The sequence below is a fragment of the Aphelocoma coerulescens genome, chromosome 26 (genome assembly GCF_041296385.1).
Source record: "Aphelocoma coerulescens isolate FSJ_1873_10779 chromosome 26, UR_Acoe_1.0, whole genome shotgun sequence".
NCBI classification, from domain to species: domain Eukaryota; kingdom Metazoa; phylum Chordata; class Aves; order Passeriformes; family Corvidae; genus Aphelocoma; species Aphelocoma coerulescens.
In genome coordinates, this window is record NC_091039.1 from 4,452,570 (window position 1) to 4,470,572 (window position 18,003).

Below are 18,003 nucleotides of genomic sequence, written 5' to 3' on the forward strand. Positions count from 1 at the left end.
GAAGGTCTTTCCCAGCTCTGTCCACCCAGCACTCGGGGCAGTGGAAGGGCTGAAGGCACCTGTGGGCATAGGACACCAGCCCAGGTCTCTCTCCCCAGGTCAGGGAAGGATGTAGGATGTGTTCACAGACACAATTCCCTAAATCTAGGCTTGCAGGGGTCCTTGGAAGAGCCAAGGCCTGATGTGAGATTTCAGGGACACGTCTTAGCCTCTCCAAGCCCCACGCTGAGGGCTCAGAGGGTACAGCTCACCCTGCTCCCAGCTCTCCTCTGGGACGGTTGCTGCTTTGGCAGGACACGTTTGATCAATTCCAATCTCCTCAATGCCCTTAATTCCTACAGCTGCTGAACGCCAGTATCAATCCCCCCTTCCAGCCTCCCCCAAAAAGAAGGGGGGGGGTCCTTTTAAAAGCAAAATTTTATATCTGTTTTTATTTCAACTCAGCATTTACATCCAGGTCTAGCTCAGCTCCTGGCAAGTGCTGGCTGCTTTGCTCCACAGCCAAGGAGTCTGCCACAGAAGCTTTGCTTGAGAACGGAACACGACAAAGAGATGGGAGAACTGCTGTTGGAGCCATCCCAGTGCTGGCTCCAATGGCAGGAACTGGTCACCCTCCATACTGAGCTCAGGACAGCCTGGGCTTGCTCTGATGGGCCTTTATTGCTTCTGTGCATGTGCTGCCCACTTGCCCCTGAGCTGGAGGGGTGGGCAAGAAAGGGGAGCTGTTGCACCATTCCTAGAGGGAGAGGGCAGGAAGTGCCCCTCTGAAAACAGGGCTGCTGCTCAGAGACCAGGAGAAGGCAGCAGTCCAGTGTTATTTGCCCTCCCTCCCTGGAGGGAAGAGCCCTTCAGACAGGGTCACCCCAGCAGGCCCCGTGCTGCCCCGTCAGTGTCCCGGCCGGCGCAGGGCACGCACTGGCACTGACTCAGACACTGTCCCTGCCCCGTGTCCTGCCTGCAGCACCCACCACCCCTGCACACAGCAGGCTGGGGCTGCCACTCCCCCTGCCCTGGTGGCTCCACGGGCCTCAGCTCCCCTTCTCGGGCAGGGCTGTGTCAGGTGGCACTGGCTCGTACTGGATGACTGCTGTGGCCATGCTGAGGGCTTCCTCCAGGCTCTGCTGCTCTTCCAGCTGGAGGAGGGAAGGGAGAGAGAGAATGAGTGCTGAACCCCCAAAAGGCAGCTCAGGGTGGCTCCCAGCAGGACAGAGGGATGAGGGGGTGGCTGACGCAGTGTGAAGCAGAAGGGCAGACAGGGCTGTGATGCAGAAAGGCTGTTTATAAAGGAGCATTCTGCAATCCCAGGAGGATGTCCCTGCTGTCCTCTGCATACAAAGCATCTGGGAATTAAGGAGCAAGCCCCCTGGGCAAGCAGTGATGCAGCAGGGCCAGAGGGCAAGTGCTGCAGGCAACAGGTGGCCAGGGAGTGAAGGGGATGGTGGCAAGAGCCATGTGGTACCTGCACAGCGATGTGGGTGCCGTGAGAGGTGGCCAGCAATGCCACCTGCTGATGACAGAGCGGGGCAATGTCCGATTCCTCTGACACGACTGCCCCAGAAGCGACTATGGTCACCTGGGAAAAGTTCAGATAATCATGTTTTAAAAGACAATGCAGTTCTTTTCTGGCAGAGGAAGAAGGGACGGTCCCAGCTTTGTCTGTACCTCCTGTGCCTCAGTGCCATCGGTGTTGGCCACAGTCATGGTCCCAGTGTCACCACCCACCAGCTCTCCCTCGGGCACGGTGAGGGCCCCGCTGTGTGTCACCACGCTGATGGCACTGCCCAGGGCCTGCAGCTCTTCCTGAGACAGACTGACCTGGGGATGACAGCAGATGCTCAGGGAGTCTTAGGCAACTCCCGAGTTTAGCAAGGCATCGGTCTGGGCGAGGAGGGAACAGTGTCTCTGCAAGACTCAAGGCACAGAGAACTCCAAGGACTTTGCTCAGGGCCATGGATAAAATTGATGATAGAGAACTCAGAGCTTTGGGTCTTCAGCCCTCCCCCTTCTATCACATCTCCCTTCCCCTTCCAGCCTCTTGTCTCCAGACTGGATGGGGACAGCTTGTGCATTGCAGCAGCAGGAGCATCTCAGGCTAAGAGGAAACAGGTCACTTGTGGCAGCTGTTTCCTTTGCCCCGTGCCACAGAAGGAAGTTTTTTCCAGTCAGCACAGGGGCAGCTGGTGGAGGGAAGTACAAGAAAAGCACTGTTGTATACAAGTGATGACAAAACATCTCCAAATCCAGCCTGGGTCAGCAGAGCTTGGGAGCTGCAGGGAGCCAAGGGCTGCCAGTCACCACACAAAAACCCCGAAATCCCATCAGCAAGGGGGGCTGCCGGGACCAGAGACCCCCCAAACCAACACTGCAGCAGTGGAGGCTGTAGGAGGGAGCCTTCAGGGCAGAAGAGCCCAGGAAGCCCCAAGGTCTGAAAAAATGCTGGAAAAAGGCCCTGCAAAGAACAGCTGAGTAGAGACAGAATCTCACTTCAGATAATAACGGCTGTCCCTGACATGCTGGAGGCTGTCCATGTCCATACCTGCTCTGTCCCATCCTGAGAGATAAGTGAGACCTGTGTAGGCACAGCATCTTCCTCTTCATCTTCCTCCATCTCTGACAGGAAAGCAATATGCTGACTCTCCAGTGGAGAGCCTCTGTCAGCAGCTGCAGCAGCTGGATCAGAGAAGGGGAACAGCAGCATTATCAGAGTGTGAAAGCACATGCCTTGCCTCTGGATGTGCCTGTGGCCTCAAGGGCCAGCACAAAAAAGCACAAGATCATGATGACACCAGCTCAGTGAGGACTAGGAAGAAGGGCCTTTACCTCTCCCTGTACTACAGAATGGTCAGGAGCCTGTTCCCAACCTGCGACTTACAGCAAGGACCTTCCAATAGATCTGGATTTGATGGGGAGGCAGGAGGCCACGGGCACACGCTTGGGTCTGAGAGGGGCGTGGCTGCTCTTGCTGTCACCTCCCTCCCCTTTGCCACACCTTGACGGGGGAGTGAGTGGCTGCTCACCCTCCAGCTGCTGCTGCTCGTAGAGGGCCTGCTCGCTCTCCTCGGTGGCCTCCAGCTCGCCGTGGCTGCTGCGCTTGTGCATGGCCAGCGTGGAGGTCTGGCGGTAGGTCTTGCCACAGCTGCTGCACGTGTAGGGCTTGCAGTGCGTGTGCACCACGTGGTGCTTGTACAGGCTGGAGTACTCTGTGAAGCGCTTCCCACAGCCTGGCACGGTGCACAGGTACGGCTTCTCTCCTAGGGCAGAGGCCACAGAGCTGAGATTCACCCTCCTCATGCTCTGGGGAGGGATTCCCCACCAGAGCAAATAGCTGGAGACAGATTGCTGGCACAACAATCAATCCAATAAAGCACTTTCCACTATTTCCTCCAACTCCCCGGCCACCCCCAGATCCACCCCTGTGACGTGCAGCCTGGAAATGCCCCTTCCAGCCCCACCAATCTCCCTGCTGCTGGCTGGGGGGGAGCTGGCCCCCTCCTACCTGTGTGGATTCTCATGTGGTTCTTGTAGTTGGTGGCGCTGGTGAAGCCCCTGCCGCAGCCAGGCTCCGGACACATGTAGGGCCGCTCGCCCGTGTGCGTGCGGATGTGAACCTTGCGGATGTTGGACGTGGTAAAGGAGCGGCCACAGCCTATGAAGGGGCACTTGAAGGGACGCTCACCTGCATGGACAGAGCGATGTGGGTGAGACCTGCCACCATGCAGCCACCTGGAGTGCCCTGCAGACCCTTTCACTGGGTTGTCCCCCTGTGCAGCTCTTCCCCCCGTGCTGCTCACCTGTGTGTGTGCGGATGTGTTTCTGCAGGTCCCCGGAGGTTTTGAAGGCTTTGCTGCACATGTCTTCTGGACACTTGTAGGGTTTCTCACCTGTGTGTGTTCTCACGTGGCTCTTCAGCCCGTAGCCTGTCCAGGACAGGGACCACAATTAATTTTGTAATGAGAAGGAAACACCGTGACAATCTAGCTGGGTACCACCCCTCAGTCCACTTGAGTGTCTGTGCTGTGTCTGCAAAGCTGAAGGGGAAGAAATAACCAAAGAGCCCAAACACCACTTCCAACCTTGCTTCCACCATTATCTGCCCACAATCAACAAAGTCCCAGCAGGCTCCTGTGCTGTGATTCCCTTGCTTTAGATGCTCTGGACGTTGTGCTCTACTGCACCAGAGTAAGGACTGAAGCTCAGCAGGGGTTGGGTTGGATAGAAAACAAAATCTGCTCAAAAGAGAAATTGTTACCTGTAGCAAATGCTTTCCCACAGCTTGGGAAGTCACATGTGTATGGCCGGTCACCTGTGTGAGCACGTTCATGTACCTGGAACAGAAAGAACAAGGTCTCTAAAATGAAGTCCAAGGCAAGGAAGAAGGAAAACTGTGGAAAAATGCTAGTGGAGAGAATTTGAAGTTCCCTGTTGGATTTCACCTTGGCCAGTTGACACATCTGGGCCTCTTGGGGAGCTCAGCACATAACTCAGCTGCACACAATGGAGCATTCTGCTCTGGCAGTGTACCCTGGGACAGCTCTGGCCTGCACACTGCCATGTCACCTGCTTTACCTTGAGGTGGTGGGCAGTGGTGTAGAGGCGGCCACAGCCTTTGTACCCACAGCGGAAAGCTCTGCTGCCGACCTGCTGCCCCTTCCGGTGGTTTTGCACCTCCTCCTCCTGCAAATCCTGCTGAGACAAGCACGGGAATCAATCCAGCAAGCCACCACAGCTTCACCAAGCCCACACAAATATTTTCCTCCTTGCTATACATATGCACTCCTGCAGTTATCCTCTAAAAACATGTTCCTACAAACCAGCTCCTACCTGCATGGTGAAGCCCAGGTGACAGGGCTCTAGGAACCTGCATTTCCCCCTCCCACCTCCCAGCTTCCTGGGGGTTCTCAGACATGAAACTCCCTTTCTCAGCTCATTTGAAATACATGCAGTTAGTATTTGCTAACTCAGCAGAGAAGCCACAATGCTTTTTTAATTACTGGGAAACAAGAGTTCAGCCTAGTTCCAGTCACCAAAAAATTCAGACCTGGGAAGGGACGTTGCTGGAGTCCTTACTCTTCATATGGCAGGTGTCTGTCACTCCCTCCTCTTCCTCGTCAGACCCCTGTGAGTGAAAAAGCGTGGGTACTATCTGTGCCTCCCAGTCCAGCGTGGAACAGGAAGGCAGGGACAGCCACAGTGCCACCCCACCCTTCCCCAGAGAGCCACAGCAGGAAGGTCTGTGCCCAGCTCAGCACTGCCAGCACACTCCTGGCTGCCCCTTCTCCACAGCACTATGGAGATGGGAGAAGAAGGCAGCACCTGGGATTGAGGTGAGACACTGCAGTGACAGCACATCAGGATCTGAAGCTGTTTTGGTTTTTGAGGCCTTTGTCACCATGGGGACAGTGGCCACGGCTTAGCCACTGCTGACACACCAAAGGCTGTATCACAGCAGCTCTCCTCCCTTCCCAAACCCGAGCCTGCAGCAGGTTAAGGGTGACAGGCCCAGCACTCCACGGGACCAAACAGCCCCATTCTGGCACCCCTCACCCAGTGGCACTCACACTGGAGCCCCGTTCAGCTGCTTCTCTCAAAGCTGGTGCTACTGACAGACAGAAGCACACAAGAACTGTTGAAGGTACGACACAAACTCAGGCTAAGAGATGCTGTGCCCTCACCTTCCTGCCATACTGCTGTAATGCATTAATGGTGTCCACATCAAAGACGTCGTCCTCCTCCTCCCCAGCCAACTCCTCGAGCCCAGTTTCTGTCTGCACTTCCAGGATGGTGCTGCCAGGTGCCACGATGACAGGACGGTGGATGTAGGCAGTGGAGCCATCCTCCAGCTGGACAGCCTGGAATGTGCCGGGCTCGTAACTGTCTGCAAAAGGAAACATCACAGGTAAGGAGCTGAAAAAAATTCAGCGGAGAAAAAGCTCAGAGTGAGGCAGAAAAAAAGTGCTTCAACTCCCTAGCCTTGGAAATCTGAGAGACTTCAGCAGCTTCTCTCCAGCTGCCAGGGAAAGAGCAGGGAGTGCTTTACCTTTAGCTGTGCTGTGTATGAAGGCCATGCTGCCATCCTCCAGCACCACTGGCTGCCCATCTTCAAAAGCCACAGACTCTAAAAGAAAAGAAATACATCCACAGACTTTCCTGGAGGACTCAGGATGGGGGGAATACTGTGGCAGTTCAGGCTGCCAGGCAGGAAAGGACACAGGGCTGCCTGCTTGCCCTGGAAGGCAACCACAGCTGTAGGTTTTAAGACACCATTTGAGCCCTTCTGATGTGAATGATGAGGTTTTCAAGGCTTCATGCACAGATTTGCCACCTCCTTTGCTCAAAGGAGTAATGAAGTGCCTCACCAATTTCCAAATGCCAGATTATATCCTATCAATTCTCAGCAGAAATATTTCATATATTTCTCACTATGTCAAAGAATGTCAAAGCAATTTAAGTCCATTCCCTCTGTACTATGTGTTAGTAGTGGGGGGTTTTGTTTGTTTGTTCGTGACCAGTGCTGAATTGTGAAATATTTAACATTTATAGAATCACAGAATTGTTGAGGGAGGAACCTCTGCAATCATCCATTCCAATGACACTGCTCTTTTCCATTTCACTTAAACTGTGTAATGGAGAGGGCAAAAGTTGCATTATATTATAAAAATGTATTTCCTGAGGAAGGTGAATACATTTCCAAATGTATTCAAATGTATTTCTGGTATTTCCAAATGCCAGATTATATCCTAGACAAGAAGGATGGCTCTGGCACAGGGGTGTGTGAAGGAGAACACAAACGTCCCATGGCAGGGGAAGCAGGGGTGAGAAGGAAAACCCCTCTCACTGTACACGTGAAGGCAGGGAAGAGGATGAAGAGGGGAAAGCTATAAAAAATTTGTTTCAAGCAGCCTTTGGAGTATAGAAGAGGGAAGTGGCATACAAGGAGCTTGGGAGCATCAAGGAAGGACTGCCCAAAGTAACAGAGCTCTTTCTACCTGCCTTTTTGCATCTCAGCATGGCCAAGGATAATTCCTCCATGCCTGCCACATAAACTGAATTCCCAACACCTCTTAGACTAATGTCACCCAATTTCAGAGATGACATTGGCTGATGGGTCAATGACCAAGGTGGCATTGTTCCCAACAACCCCCACATGACCCCCTCACCAACACCTATTCCAGAAGTAATATATTATCTCACAGCTCAGAGGAAATTCCTGCCCAACTGCTCCCACATGAAACAAACTCTGTGTGTGCTTTGTGGCTTGGCACCAACATAGCACGCAGCTCACTGGACTTGTGGTATGACAACAGGGAGAGCCTACAGGTGAAATGGCACTTAAATGTTTGTCTCCACCTCCACCAAATTCAGCTTCTCATCAGATTGCTAAAGACTTTGCAGGCAATGTCCTTGTTTACTCAGCCTCGAAACCACAAGAAAGAAAACCCCAACAGAAACCCTACACTCACATGGGCTTTTGAGAGCTGAACTGACAGAGGAGCCCAGGTTCTGGGGCACTGAGAGCTGCAGCCACATTTACAGCATCCTTCCAAACAGAAAGAGGGGAATGTGTGTTCCTCACCTTTCTGAACTGTCACCTGATGGATAAAAGCTGTGGTCCCATCTTCAAGTTCAATGACTTGCCCTTCAATCAGATTTTCACCTGGAACAGTTAAAACATGCCATCAGCTGCTGAGCCAAGTCCCTCTGTCCCACGTGCTTCCCACGATCCCACAAAAGGGAGGGATTGTCACTTCTAGGCTGTTATGGATCATCTTTCACCCACAGAGGCACTTCACTTCCCAAAAATACTGGCATTGCCCTTTTCTAGACAGGACACAGGACAAAGACCCTCAGGCATCACATGTTGAGGAGCTGCCCCTCACAGCTCCTCGTGCCAAGGAGCAGAAAGGCAGAGCACACAGAGAAAGCAATTAGACTCGTGTTGGAAGAAAAAATCAACTGGGTGTGCTGAGTAGCATCAGCAAGTGCCTGGAGATTTATCTTCTACTTTGGCAGAGGATCAACTCTTAGGAAACAATTACAGCACCTAAAGGGGCCTAAAGTGCTGCCAGTGTTGGGCTGTAGAGACTGAACTCTTCCAAAGCCTGACTCTGCACAAACCTGTAATAAAGACTGAGTTACCCAATTATTTGATGCAGAGAGGACATTGCTCCATCCCACCAAACATGGAGAATCCAGGTTGGTTTCACCTGGACCATATTGTTTGAGGTGGGTCACACAACCTGGTGGTTCCAAGACAGTCCAGCTCTACACGTGTAATAAACTTGCAGTGAGTTTGCACAGAAAATAAAGCAGGAGAGCAACTCCCAGGACATGGAGCTGCACAACTCCTCCATCCTGTTCTGCAGGCTGGGAAACAGCGTGCTCCTGCTCCTGGGAGCAGTGGGTGGTAGAGAAAGGGGCACCTCACAAACACCAGAGTCAGGGCAGGTGTTGAATTTGGCACCTCTTTGAGTGAGAAAAGCACTGCTGTGAACCAAACCCTGCGCACACCAGTGATGCAAAACCACCTGCTCAGCCCAGGGGAAGTTTTGGTGGAACAGAGCCCTGCAAGCCGCAGCATCAGCTCCCTGTCCACAGCAACCCGAGAGAGAACAGGGCCCTTCCAGAGAGAACAGGGCTCTTCTGGTCTGAACAGAACCCTTCTTTTCTACTGCAACAGCTCTCCCATCTCCACAGCTTCATTTCCAAACCAGAGGCACGTTTGATTTGTATTTTATTTTAAATCAGACTTCAGTGCAAATCCAACAGTCGCCAGCTGCCTGTGTGAAGTGGCCGTGCACGTGTGGCAGCTCCCACACCGTGAGGGGCACTTTTGGTGAGTCTGACTTCCATTTCAGAGCCAGGAAGAGCCTCTCAGCCCTGGCAGCCCGAGGCTCTGTTACCTCTGCCAGCTTGCTGCAGGTAGGCTGTGGTCCCGTCCCCAAGGGTCACTGCTGGCAGCCCCAGGCTCTCCATCCTGCCCCGACTCCTCACACATGGATCCTGCCTGGGAGCACAGGGGCCCAGAGCCAGCGGCCTGTGGGACACGGGGTCGTCATATTTCCTGTGAGCCTTAAGTAAAAAGAACAATTCCATTTAAGTTTCTCCCCTTAGTTTCTCCTTCTCCTTTAGTTTCTCCACTTTTGCACACTAGGAAAGGCTTGAATGACCCCAAATGACTTTTGAGGTTATAAAGGATTAAGATGGACAACGCTGCATCCTTCCCACACTAAAAGCAGGAAGGGATAACAATCTATTCCACAGCCAGATATGAAATAAAGCTTATCACGCCAGTGAACTGACAGATGCTTCTTAAAGACAGTACAAATGTCACATTCAAGCCCTTCCCATCCTCCAAATAATCTGTGGGGTTTCCAAGTACTTTAAATCCTGAACCTACAGGCTGAGCACGTCCTGTGCTGCAGGAGACAGGGGTAGGGTGATGAGCTTTATCCCTGGAAGCATTCTCCTTCTCTCCTCCCTTTCCTGACTAATTTCCAGCCTTCTCAGGGAATAGAATTTCAGGTTCTAAGCAAATGATGCTAAAGCTTCCACACCCCCACAAGAACGTTTTGCTAAGAGACTCTCTGCTAATAGGCTACCATTCAAAGGAGCTACAGCGCGTTATTCATGAGCGACCTCTGAGACAGCCAAATATTTTATCGCTTGATTTCCAGGAACGAGGCAAACCGCCCCGTCCGTCCCCGCCGCCACTCGGGGCGCAGCCCGGCTCGGTGCCCGCTCGGTGCCGCCTCGCCCCGCGCTCCCCGCACCCGGCTGAGGCTCCTGTGCGTTCCCCCGGCGCTGCTGCGGCGGCCCTCGCACCGCTGTCCCCCCAGGGGACCGGGGAAACCCTAGTACGGGCTGCGAGGGCACCGAGGAGGGGAGGGCAGGGCCCGGGGGTGGCGGGGGACACGGGGGGGCTCCCCCCGCGCGGTACCCGGGGGCTGAGGCGGCTCCTCGGGCCCGGCCGCCATCGCCGCCCCCCATCCCCCACACCGACCTGAGCTACCCGCCGGGCCCGGGTCCGCCGCCGGCCCGACGTGCACCGCGGCCGGCCCCGCCCCGCCCCGCAACCCGCATGGCGGCGGCGCTCCCGCCCGCGCGCAGCCGCCCCCGCCCGCCATACAGGTTCCGGGGCGGGCCGGGCCGCGCGGGTGGGAGCGCGCGCCGCCGGGCGGCCAATGCGCGGGGAGCGCAGCCGGCGGCGCATGCGCAGTGCCAACTCCGAAGCCACAAGGCACCGCTCCGGTGCCACAAGGCACCCCTGCCCGGCTGGGGCTGCCCCCGGTGCCCGCCCGGTGCCAGTGCCGGACAGCGCCGCCGCCCGCGCCCCGCCCGGCCCGGCAGCTCCTCACGCATCCCCTCACGCATCCCCTCACGCATCCCCTCACGCATCCCCTCTCCTTCCCGGCGGCTGCTGAGGCAAGCCCGGGGCTCCTGGGATATGCTGTGAAGCAAAGCAGGAGCTCCTGTCCTGGTCCGAGACAGGGGGCAAAGAGATCGCGGTTGTTTGTTTAACAGAGAAGCAGATGCGGACGGGCTGCCCCCCGCCGCTCCCAACATGGTGGCGCCGTGGTGCCGCCCGCCGCCCCTCCCAATATGGCGCCGCGCCGCGCGCTCGAGTCTCGCGAGATGTTGCCCCTATTTATACCGCGCCGGAGGCACTTCCGCCCTTTCGGTCCGGGCAGCCGCAGCCATGAGGTGGGTGCGGCCCGGCGTCCGCTCCGCGCCATCCGCCGCCATCCGCCGCCATCCGCCCCATCAGCCGCCATCCGCGCCCGGTGGGAGCCGCGGGGCCGTCCGGGCGGCCAGCGGCGTCGATCGCCGGGGGAACGCGCGGGGGACCGGGGTGGGCTCGGGGCCGCGTCCCGGGCGGGGCCGGCCCTGAGCCCGTGCTGCCGTTTCCCCCCGCAGCAGCAAAGTGTCTCGGGACACCCTGTACGAGGCGGTGAAGGAGGTGCTGCATGGCAGCCGTGCCAAGAAGCGCAAGTAAGAGCCGCGGACACGGCGGGACAGGGCGTGTCACCTCGGCCTTGCCCCTTTCGCGCCGGCCGGGCCTCACTCGCTGCCTCCTGCAGGTTCGTGGAGACGGTGGAGCTGCAGATCAGCCTCAAGAACTATGACCCGCAGAAGGACAAGCGGTTCTCCGGTACCGTCAGGTTCGCCATCCTCTCGCTCCTACCCAGCCTTCGGCCCTGCCCGGCCCTGCCCGGGGCCGCCGCGGCGCCGAACCGCTTGGGGAGTCCAGCGCGGCCCGGCCCAGTGGGAACGGCTGGACGGACCCTCACCCTGGGTCTTAAAACATGAGGGGAGGTGCGGCAGCCCCCGGGCTGTCCCCACCGGCCTGCTGGGGACGGCAGGTGAGCGGCTGTGCAGGATGCCCCGTGCTGTGGTAAGGTGTCTCCGTGCTGGCTCCATGGACACGCGGGTGGTGCTGCCCGGTCACTGACTCGGATCTTCCTTCCTTCCTTCCTTCCCCAGGCTGAAGTCGACGCCACGGCCCAAATTCTCGGTCTGTCTGCTGGGGGACCAGCAGCACTGCGATGAGGCCAAAGCAGTTGACATCCCTCACATGGATATAGAAGCTCTGAAGAAACTCAACAAAAACAAGAAGCTGGTGAAGAAGCTGGGTGAGTGTTAGTAAGGCTTTTCCCAGTGCTCAGATTTCCATGTCGTGGTTAGTTGCAGAGATAGAAAGCTGAGCAGAGTCAGCCCCAGTACCAAAAACTGCCCAGAAACTACTCAGAAAAGTCACCAGGCTGTTTCCAGTGCAGGTCTGACAGGTCAGTACTGCAGGAATGTGGCTGGCTGTCCAAGGAAGGGAGAGACACAGGAAAATGTCCCTGTCTACAGTTTCACCCTTTGCTGTGTGCCTCAATTTCCTGGTCAGGGAGCTGGAGGGCAGCAAAAGCCCAGAAACGCTAGAAGCAAGCATGTGCTTCAGCCCTGCTGCTCATATGTGAACACAGTAAAATTCGTTCATTTTCTCTTGGGTCAGAGAGAAAATCCTTCCCTCCCTGAGAACTCCAGAGTCCCTTTTGGACGTTCCTCAGGCAGACAGGAACTTGCCCCTCGATCCATAATCAGCTATGGAACTGTATGCAGTTAGGAAGTGACCATGATTGTTGGCTAAGCCTCTCCCAGGTGGATCATCCATCCCTCTATCCCATTCACCCTGGTGTGCACAGGCTGCGGCAGAGCTTGGAGTTCAGTGTCACCTGGGGCTCAGCAAAGGACAGTTCCTTCAGGGAGCAAGCTGTCTGTCATTTGCTGTCACTGTGTTGAGTGGGGCTGGGGCCTGGCTGCTGTGACAATCATTCCTCAAAGATTGTTGGCAAAACCAGCTCCAGTTCAGGTGGGACCCGGGGAATGTTGGAATTGTCTGCGGGTGGCAGTGGAGTCGTTCTCAGCTGAGTCCTTCGTTGGGAGCTCGGTGTGGGAGCAGAGTCCCTGCTTACCTCCCTGGTGCTCTCCTTGCAGCTAAGAAGTACGATGCCTTCCTGGCTTCCGAGTCCCTGATCAAACAAATTCCTCGAATCCTGGGCCCGGGCCTGAACAAAGCCGGGAAATTCCCTTCTCTGCTCACCCACAACGAGAACCTGGTGGCCAAGGTGGATGAGGTTAAATCGACCATCAAGTTTCAGATGAAGAAGGTAAAGCACGGCTTTAGTTGTGTACCTGAGGGTTGTTCCATGTCTCTGCCATCTCTGGGTTGGGCTGTAGGTGTCCCTCGAGTGTTCCCGAAGCTGTAGCTTGTTTCCTCTGGCAAGGAGAGATGGTAACGCAGTGTTCGTGGCCAGCCAGAAAGGAGGAATAATTTAACTGTGGTTGACAGATCTTGGAGCAAGTGATGAGGAGATGACTGGATATTTCAGTGCTGAGCACAGTCCAGTGTAATTAATGCTTCTCCCAGCATGTGGGTGATGCTCATGGGGTGGGACCTGGCCAGGCATGTCCCTGGGAGCTGAGCATGAGTGGGGCTTTGCTGGGGGCGAGTCTGGGACTTGACTCTGTCCCAATGAATTTGGGAGCAGCTCTGTGAGGATCTGCTCTCGCTGTTAAAGCAAGCTGACTCCCTCAAACAAAAAAAACCCTGTTCAGGCATCCTAATCCCATGTCAGTGGGCCAAGTGTGACTCCTGGGGGCACAGCTGGGAGGACACAGCAGATGTGAGGGTTTGCAAATGCCTGAGCATTTAAAATAGCTGAGCTAATGATGATGTCCTGACACCCAGCCTGTCGGCTCGCTTGTGTAAATCCTTCTGCCTCCAGCCTGTGGGGAGCATTGACTTCCAGGCTGCTCAGGGAGGCCAGGCCGGGAGGAGGCTTGGCCTTTGTCACAGTGCAGAGAGAGAGAGAGGGCTGGGGGCCAGAGGCAGAAAGTGAAGCTGGTGTGGGCTTGGCAGAGCAGGGTGTGGGAGCAGGGGTAACCCCGAGGGTTGCTCCAGTGCCAGTTCTGCAGTGTGCCACGGCTCCTTCCTGGTGTCCCATCTCTGCGAGGCAGCTGTGCTCCCACCTCAGCCAGTCACCTCTGCATGTGTTAGAGGTGGCCTCCAGGTGCTGCAGGCAGGTGGAAAAGCCTGTGGGTGGGCTGAGGAAGCCGTGTCCAGACCATGGCACAGCCCACCACACTGATGAGTGGGTCTGCGCTGGTGCTTGAGTCACTTTTGCTTTGCCTGTGGAAGCTGTACCTGTGTCTGTCCCCAGGTGCTCTGTCTGGCTGTGGCTGTTGGTCACGTGAAGATGACAGAGGATGAGCTTGTCTACAACATCCACCTGGCCATCAACTTCCTGGTGTCCCTGCTGAAGAAGAACTGGCAGAACGTGCGAGCTCTGTACATCAAGAGCACCATGGGGAAACCCCAGCGCCTCTACTAAGGGGCAGCAATAAACTCTGCAGACACCCACAGCCGTGTGTGCTTCTTTTCCTCCAGAGCTCCCTGGGGAGGGTTTGCCAGAGAACTGCTCGCTTCTCCTAGCGAGGAAGGCCTCAGATGTTGTCTTAAGAGAGATCTGAATTCCTCGTGGAATACTGGAGCTTTTGAGGGAAGGGGCCTCATGCCCCCCTGCATTCAGAGAGGGAGGGGGAAGGAGTCCACTCTTCCCCCAGAGCAGAGGTGTTCACCAGGTGCAGGTTCAGCAGTTGGGCTGTGGCCCCCAGATCCCCCCTGTGCCCACAGAGAGGGCCCTTACCTGGTGCAGCACTTGCCTGAGTCCTGCTGCAGAGCCCAGCCCTGCTCTGGGAGGGTTGATGAAGTGCCCTTCACCAGCCCACACCTGCCCAGGTGCAGCTCCTGAGGACTTGAGCATTGTCCATATGTCCAGGGGTGCTGAAGGATGGAGCTGCAGCCCAGCAAGAGGGTTGTGGCCAAGGTACAGGGTCTTTTCCATCCCCTCTTTCCTCTGAGCCAGTCTGTCTAACTGCATGTTCTGGGCTAAAAATGAAATTTGTTGCATCTAATTAATGTATGTAAATAAATACATTGTGCAGGGACTGGAGAGCTTAGGGAAGTGCAGGGTTTGAGCTTCTGCAGTGGGGGGGAAATACTTCAGGCCCTGGAAAAGCTGGTCAGCATCTGAGAGAAACAAAACAATGAAAATAACTCTGTATCCTGCTGTTAAAAACCTTTAAAATAAGCATCAGAGCCAATTTTTGAAAGATCAACACAACACCAAGAAATTCCATTTAATAATTAAAAAAAGACAATACAAAATGCAAACATTTCTTTTTACAAAGTTCAAATAACAATTTTTTTCTTTTAATCAAGTGCAAATAACTTCATGAACTACATCTTGCTCATCACTTTAATCGTTTCTGCTGGAGTTGGCAAGTCCTGGCCCGCTGAAGAAGGCAGATATAAATACTCCAACATGAAAAAAAAAACCCCAAACCCCAACAACTCTCATTTCTCTTGACAGCTTCAAAACCTTGATCCCCGAGCTGGCTGATGTGGATTTCAGCCTTTTCAAACCCATTCTGAGGTGGGGGTGGGTGAGGAGTGGGGTTGGGCCGCTGTGGGGTGGGTGGCTCCAGGGGCCCTGTGGAATTTCTGGGGCTTTTTTGAGCTATTTGGTGAAAGCAGAACGAGGAAGCACCATTACCAGGTGCCTTTGGCCGCTCCAGGAGGACGTGCTGCCCACCTCATCCTTCCACAACTGCTTTAGGGAAGCAGAGGTGGCTGGTTTGGTGGCAAGGATGACAACCAGGACACCCCCAGGCCCTGATGCCCCCACAAAGGCATCTGGACAGTGGCCTGACATGAGATCAGCCAGAGTTAATCAAAGTTAATGAACTCTCTGGTAGATGCGAGGAGCTGTGGCACTCCAGGGTGCCACAGCAGGGTTGATCATTCCTGGGCTGATTTTATTTTTGCTGTTGGCTTTTTTTTTTTCTTCTAAATATGAAGGACCCTTTCAAAGGTCACTGGCCCGTGCCACTGTCCCAGAGCCACAAAACCCCTCCAGATCCCTACAGCAGCTTTTGTGCATTAAAGCAGCTGCTTTCAGACAGCGACCAAGTGACAAACAGCTCAGCCCACAGCTGTGGAGCTTCCAAACAGGCTGGGAGCCGTCGGCAGGAGGGGAAAATCCACAGCTGGGATGAATCAGGACAGACTTTTCCAACTGATGCATCTTGGGGATAAACCTCAGCCCCTGTGCCAGTGCTCAGCCTGCCCGCAGCCCCTCACAGAGCCTGGGAGAGGCTCTTGGGGTGCTGGAGCAGTGGATCGAGGAGGGAAAGCAGGGGCGAGCAGCTGCTTCCCCCAGGAAAGATGGACCCAGTGGGACACGCAGAGTAATAAATAATTGGTTTGTTAAAAGCAGGGCTGGGCTCAGGTGTGGGCAAAGGGACAGTGAGGGACAAGTGGGGACAGTGACGGGAAGAGACCTGCCAGTGGCAGAGCTATAGGCAACTCAATCATGTTTAGTCCTGGCAGGTCCAGGTCTTTGAGAGGATGAAGATGGGAATGAAGGTGTGGGGAGGATGACAGCTGGGAACTGGTGGCAGGGCTGGAAAAGGAAGGAGGCTTGGGGAGGAGGAGGAGGGATGGTGGCAGCAGTTGCCTGTCCCTGGGAGTCCTGTCTGTCCACATGAAGATGCTGGGGGGACAAAGCCACCAGTGGTATCCACCTGGCCATCGTCCCCAGCTAAGCCTGTCTGCAAAGCTGGGGGGAGGCAGATGGCAGTGAAATGGGGGGTGGCATGATGGGTCTTCCCCAGGATCTGCCCCCCTGGGGAGGGGCTCCCACAGCATCCCTGCAGGGTGAGAACATGCAGAGGGATAGGGCCAAAAATGCCTGGTGGGACTCAGAAACACAAAACTTCCCCAGGTCCGTGAGGATGGCTCTGCCCGGGGGGATCGCTGTACCTGGGGGAGAGATTTCGGGGCTGAGTGCAGGATTGGCTCCCCTCTCCTCCCAGCGTGCCCCCCAGACCTGGCCTCAGCAGCTGTTGGCTCATCCCTGAGCCCCTGCAGGGAAGCAAATCAGTTTGCAACACGCAGGTGACAGGGCCGAGTTTTGCTCCCCCTCGCAACAGGGCTTGAACAACGCCCAAACTGCGGCGGATCAGTCTGAAAGGACCCACTCCATCCCCCCTGGACGGACTGAGAAGCCTCCAACTCCCTGCACAAACTCACCCCATTGCGCCGAGCAGGAGAGGCACCGTCTCCCCCCAGACAGGGGCTTTTATCGGGGACAAACGTGGCAGAAAAGGCCTGAAGACGCCATCGCGCTGGTCAGCGCAGCCCAGGGCCCGGCTTGCTCTGGGTGGGTGGTTTTTTTTTGTTTTCTTGCAAACACACATTCTCATTTCTCAGGCAGTTATAAATATTGTCGTTTCTAGTAGAAAAAAAAAACAACTTCCCTCTAAATAATATAAGGAAGACTCAAATGATTGCACTTAATACATATGAAGAAGGTAGAAAGGAGGATATCCTAGTGCACAAACATTAACTCCTGCTCTTCTCAAAGCTTGCTTTTCCGAGTTACTCTTTGGCAGAGCTTGTAACAAAGTCTGGTTTCTTGGCACAAGTGTCTGGGGTGGGGAGGGGGGGGAAGAAAAAAAAAATCGAACCCGGCTGAAAGTCCTTCTCCTTTGCTCCCTGTTTTCTCCCGTGCAGCCAGACATTGTTCTCCGGGAACGTGGCTTGGCTGCGCTTCCCTCCCAGCACCAGCGCGGCTCTCCGGCGGGACAGAGCCACCACGGTGCCGCGCTGGTGGGCTTTGCCATCTCTCCTTTGCATTTCCTTTTTAATCAAGTCGGCTTTGTCAGTTCTCTTGCCCCCGACCTCTGCAAAGAGGCGCCGGTAGCCGGGGCCCGGCGCTGCGGTGGACACGGCGTCACCTCCTGCTCTCCTCCGCGGGGCCGCAGCCGGCGCCAGCCCCGGGGGCTGCAAAGACAGGGACCCCCCACTCTGTCCTGGGCTGCTGGTGGCACCAGGGAACGGGGACAGACCTGGCATAAAGGAAACCAAAGGGAGGACACAGGACAGCGATAGGACCAGTACTTCAGTTTCCTAAAACCTTCGAAGAAGCTGCTTCGGAAGAGGGGAGCGGCTTCACCGCCGCTGGACGAGACCGGAGCGTGCCCCCGGCTGGGAGCACAGCTCTGCAGGGAGCAGCAGGGAAATCGTGAGGGGACGTCTGCGGGGTGGGCAGTGGCGATCCTGCCGGAGCCAGGCGGAGGAAGGAAAAATCAGAAAGGAGAAGGAAAGGAGAAGAGGGTTTCCTTGGCTGCGGGGGGGCCCGGGGCGGCGGGGGCGCAGGGGGCTATTTGTAAGGCCGGAGGAAGCTGGAGACTTTGGAGCGCAGGAGTTTGATGAAGGAGCGGGGCAGCATCTCCTTGTGCTTCTCCGTGTACTTGAAGTAGTTCTGGGGGTGCGCCAGCACATCGAAGAAAGCTTTGATGAGCTTCTTGTCCTGCAGGGAAGCCGAGCCAGAGGGAGGTTCAGCATCCCCCCCGTGCTCCCCTGAACTGAAGCCCGAAGTGCAAGGAGAGCAG

General features: G+C 55.7%; 3 protein-coding genes across 10 annotated transcripts in view; 1 reads left to right on the top strand and 2 right to left on the bottom strand.

Moving 5' to 3' along the window:
- Window positions 1-402: 402 nt before the first annotated feature.
- On the bottom strand, window positions 403-10,556 carry ZNF76 (zinc finger protein 76). Of its 5 annotated transcripts, none has more exons than XM_068996116.1 (15): window positions 10,392-10,556; window positions 8,901-9,069; window positions 7,574-7,654; window positions 6,038-6,115; window positions 5,673-5,875; window positions 5,039-5,116; window positions 4,567-4,683; window positions 4,250-4,325; window positions 3,792-3,917; window positions 3,497-3,676; window positions 3,018-3,251; window positions 2,537-2,670; window positions 1,663-1,815; window positions 1,460-1,573; window positions 403-1,133 (listed from the first exon to the last, which is right to left on the bottom strand). In XM_068996116.1, exons 2-15 carry the CDS (start codon window positions 8,971-8,973, stop codon window positions 1,029-1,031), a joined length of 1,752 nt encoding a protein of 583 aa, XP_068852217.1. In that variant the 5' UTR covers window positions 8,974-9,069; window positions 10,392-10,556; the 3' UTR covers window positions 403-1,028. The 5 variants fall into 5 exon arrangements, with proteins under 5 accessions (XP_068852217.1, XP_068852214.1, XP_068852216.1 ...); XM_068996113.1 differs by lacking the exon at window positions 10,392-10,556 and adding an exon at window positions 10,001-10,079; XM_068996115.1 differs by lacking the exon at window positions 10,392-10,556 and adding an exon at window positions 9,771-9,984.
- An 84-nt stretch (window positions 10,557-10,640) lies between these two features.
- Window positions 10,641-13,908, top strand: RPL10A (ribosomal protein L10a). 2 transcript variants are annotated; one of them, XM_068996117.1, is made up of 6 exons: window positions 10,641-10,701; window positions 10,915-10,989; window positions 11,079-11,159; window positions 11,482-11,630; window positions 12,481-12,653; window positions 13,707-13,908. In XM_068996117.1, exons 1-6 carry the CDS (start codon window positions 10,697-10,699, stop codon window positions 13,875-13,877), a joined length of 654 nt encoding a protein of 217 aa, XP_068852218.1. In that variant the 5' UTR covers window positions 10,641-10,696; the 3' UTR covers window positions 13,878-13,908. The 2 variants fall into 2 exon arrangements, with proteins under 2 accessions (XP_068852218.1, XP_068852219.1); XM_068996118.1 differs by lacking the exons at window positions 10,641-10,701; window positions 10,915-10,989; window positions 11,079-11,159 and adding an exon at window positions 11,184-11,392.
- Window positions 13,909-14,003: 95 nt separating this feature from the next.
- Window positions 14,004-18,003, bottom strand: part of SCUBE3 (signal peptide, CUB domain and EGF like domain containing 3) — a 33,257-nt gene continuing 29,257 nt past the window's right edge. For all 3 annotated transcript variants that reach the window (XM_068996108.1, XM_068996107.1, XM_068996109.1), the window contains one exon: window positions 14,004-17,921. In XM_068996108.1, the coding sequence (XP_068852209.1) occupies window positions 17,772-17,921 (150 nt within the window). In that variant the 3' untranslated portion in view covers window positions 14,004-17,771. The remainder of the gene's footprint in view (window positions 17,922-18,003) is intronic.

Bases quoted from the DNA above. Each gene is read 5' to 3' on its own strand.
- ZNF76 (XM_068996112.1), bottom strand. From the start codon at position 9,093: ATGGAATTGTTCTTTTTACTTAAGGCTCACAGGAAATATGACGACCCC. The intron at 6,116-7,573 runs GTGAGGAACACA...CTTTTCTTTTAG, and splicing joins TCAGGTGACAGTTCAGAAAG to AGTCTGTGGCTTTTGAAGAT. The intron at 4,326-4,566 runs GTAAAGCAGGTG...TTTCTGTTCCAG, and splicing joins CCACTGCCCACCACCTCAAG to GTACATGAACGTGCTCACAC.
- RPL10A (XM_068996117.1), top strand. The intron at 11,631-12,480 runs GTGAGTGTTAGT...CTCTCCTTGCAG, and splicing joins GAAGCTGGTGAAGAAGCTGG to CTAAGAAGTACGATGCCTTC. The intron at 12,654-13,706 runs GTAAAGCACGGC...GTCTGTCCCCAG, and splicing joins TCAAGTTTCAGATGAAGAAG to GTGCTCTGTCTGGCTGTGGC.